This window comes from Pteropus vampyrus, unplaced genomic scaffold (genome assembly GCF_000151845.1).
Source record: "Pteropus vampyrus isolate Shadow unplaced genomic scaffold, Pvam_2.0 Scaffold7, whole genome shotgun sequence".
Classification (NCBI taxonomy): domain Eukaryota; kingdom Metazoa; phylum Chordata; class Mammalia; order Chiroptera; family Pteropodidae; genus Pteropus; species Pteropus vampyrus.
The window spans coordinates 3,068,186-3,071,285 of NW_011888788.1; the positions used below are offsets into that span (position 1 = coordinate 3,068,186).

A 3,100-nucleotide genomic window follows, 5' to 3' on the forward strand; every position below is an offset into this window, starting at 1 on the left:
TGAAAAAGGCCATGTTCCCAACCTATCAAAGGTAGTACAAGTAAGGCTGTGCACATGTTGAAGGACATATGGCATGGTGTCTCTGGAGTTGCTGGGTGTGTTGAATTCAAGAGCTATTGCTTATTTCTTTAAATCCTGTTTTAAGTTCTACATGAAACTTGAGTAGTAAACAACCAAGTCAGCGGTTTTCTAGGTTTTTAGTTTGTTTTGATTCCAATCAGTGTTTCTTCTTTCTTTCATGCCTCTTTAGAATGGGGAGTGCCCTGCTATCCAGATTTGATTTGGTCTTTATCCTGTTAGACACCCCAGATGAAGATCATGATCACTTACTCTCTGAACACGTAATTGCACTAAGAGTTGGAAAGCAGAGAACTGTTAGCAGTGCTACAGTAGCTCGTATGAATAGTCAAGATTCAAATACTTCTATACTTGAAGTGGTATCTGATAAACCATTATCAGAAAGACTAAAGGTATAAATGTTTCTTCTTAATCATTCAGTTCACTTCTGTTTCAATGTCAGAGTTCAGTGCGTTGCTTATTGTAGAGCAGTAGTATATAAACTTTCATACCAAATCTTTTATATTGATACTAGGCTTTATGTAAACTCCATTTGAAGTAATCTAACTCAGCTAGGCCAAGAGCTGAGTATCTGACTTATCTGGAGAGTGTATCTGACTTATCTGGAGAGTCTTTTCGAATTTTATATTTATCTAAACAACTTATTTTAGCAGAAAGATTTTACTTGCTATTTATCCTTGTCATCTTGGGCCTTTTTATCATGTGTTAGGTGGTTCCTGGAGAAACAATAGATCCAATTCCCCATCAGCTATTGAGAAAGTACATTGGTTATGCTCGTCAGTATGTCTATCCAAGGCTATCCACAGAAGCTGCTCAGAGTCTTCAAAATTTTTACCTTGAGCTCCGGAAACAGAGCCAGCGGTTAAATAGCTCACCAATCACCACTAGACAGCTGGAATCTCTGATTCGTCTAACGGAGGTTTGTTTGTTTTAAGTTCATGCATTTTTAACTTAAGAAAGGGGACAGAGGACTAATAGTATTTCTCTCAGTTTTCTGCATGATTGATTTGTTTTTTAAAAGGTTTGTTCATCTTTTTAACATGTTAAAGTATAGCCACTTCTTTCTAGGCACAGGACCAGTTAATTACCATGCAACTTTTTTTTTTTTTTAAATGCCACAGGAAACTCCTGTAGTGTGAAGAGTGGTTAAGTTAACTAAAGATGTTGAGATTGAAAGCTGAGTATATGGGAACATGGAATGTGTCAAATACCTTGAGTATTTGACTTGAAACACGACAGGTCCATAAGGATAGTGCCTATTTTTCTAACATCTAGTCACAGCTATGGAATACTGAGAGAACCCTGGCAGTTAAAATTAGCTGGGTCAGAGTTTGGGTTTTTTGCTTTGAAAATCTGATTAACTCCTCTTTGTTGTTTTAACAGACTGGTTAAGCATGACTTGTTGAAAGTTAAAGGAAAGGAAAAATCAAGTATATTTCATAGTCAACTCTTCGAAATGAATACTCAGAAAGATGTTAGTAGATAAAAAATAGTTTTTAATCCATATTTTAAATGAGTGATTATTTTCATATTCAAGTTTTCAAATCTTTTTAAATTCCGACTTTCATATTACATACAACTGCCTTCCCCAGAAGTCAGTTTTTGTGTGAAATGAATAAATGAAAGAAGCTTAGAATACTGTATCTACTCAAACAAGATTAATATATTTATAATCTTTTGTTGTCTGAAAATGGTTGTATTTCAAAGGCACGAGCAAGGTTAGAATTGAGAGAACAAGCAACCAAAGAAGATGCTGAGGATATAGTTGAAATTATGAAATATAGGTAAGAATAAAAATTTTAATGTTTTACATGAAATACCAGTCTTCTTTCCATCTCTATTATAGATTTAATTAAACAAGGCAAAATTGTTTTTATTTTGCTTATTGGATCACATTTTCCTCTGAACAAACTCTACTTTCTTGGTTTAAAATATTTCTGTGTAAATAATATTTAATTGATATTTTTTTGAATGGACAATACATATACATAGCTCTAAAATCATTTTACAAATACATATTTTAAGAAGGCTTGCTCCCATCCTGTTCACCATCCACCCTTCCTCTCTACCAAAACACTCATTTTTTGTAAATAGGATATGACTTACACTGTTCCATACCTCTTTTTGTTTAATTTGACATTATATCCAGAGATCTTTCCCTATTATGACATAGTAACTTCCTCCTTTTTTACAGTTACATAGTAATGTATTGTTTAGATACACCATAGTTTAACCAGTCCCCCATTGCTAGATACATGAACATTTTCCATTCTTTTGCCATTACAAACAATGCTACAATTGAGTACTCTCTTTAAGATACTTCATATGTGGGTAAGTGTATACCTGTATGAGAAATTCTCAGAAATGATATTTCTGGGTTCAAGCGTAGATAAATACATTTGGATTTTGACAAATATTTCTAAACTGTGGCCTTTGTATTTTACATCATTTGGTAGAAAAGAAAAAAAATTTATATTTTAACTGATCATATATGTCTACCTTAGACATTTTTTCAACCAGTAAAAGTGAAAGCTAATTATTTTAGGTAGGTTTTTCTTTCAGTTAAAAAATATTTTTAATAGGTTCACACATTCATATGCTTCAAAATTCCAAAGTTCAAAAAGTGTACCCTGTTTATTAGCCACCTAGTTCTTTTTCCTCTTGCCCCAGTGGCTGGCAACAGATATCTTTTGTGTGACTTTCAGATATAAAATACCCATCAGAACTCTGTATCTGTGTATTCTTTTTCCCCTTTTATAAAGACATAGTAGCATGCCATATACATTCTATACCTTGCTTTTGTCATTTAAAATGCAGATCTTGGAGATCATTCCATATCAGTGCCAAAAGAGCTGTTATTTTTTACAACTGCCTAGTATTCCATTGTGTGGATGTATTATAATTTAGAAATTAGTTCTTTTCAATATGCTGTCACAGCAATTAAAATATAAATCTATTAGGAATCTACTTTTCCAAGGCAAAAAAAATATAGTAAAGATGAAATAATTTTGTTATTTTGTTA

General features: G+C 32.8%; 1 protein-coding gene across 1 annotated transcript in view; it reads left to right on the forward strand.

Annotated features, from left to right (window-relative positions):
- The window catches only part of MCM8 (minichromosome maintenance 8 homologous recombination repair factor), a 35,883-nt gene that overhangs the window by 26,783 nt on the left and 6,000 nt on the right, over positions 1 to 3,100 (forward strand). Inside the window, exons 15-18 of the mRNA XM_011371129.2 lie at positions 32 to 95; positions 251 to 470; positions 788 to 997; positions 1,786 to 1,862. Coding sequence (XP_011369431.1) covers positions 32 to 95; positions 251 to 470; positions 788 to 997; positions 1,786 to 1,862 — 571 coding nt within the window. The remainder of the gene's footprint in view (positions 1 to 31; positions 96 to 250; positions 471 to 787; positions 998 to 1,785; positions 1,863 to 3,100) is intronic.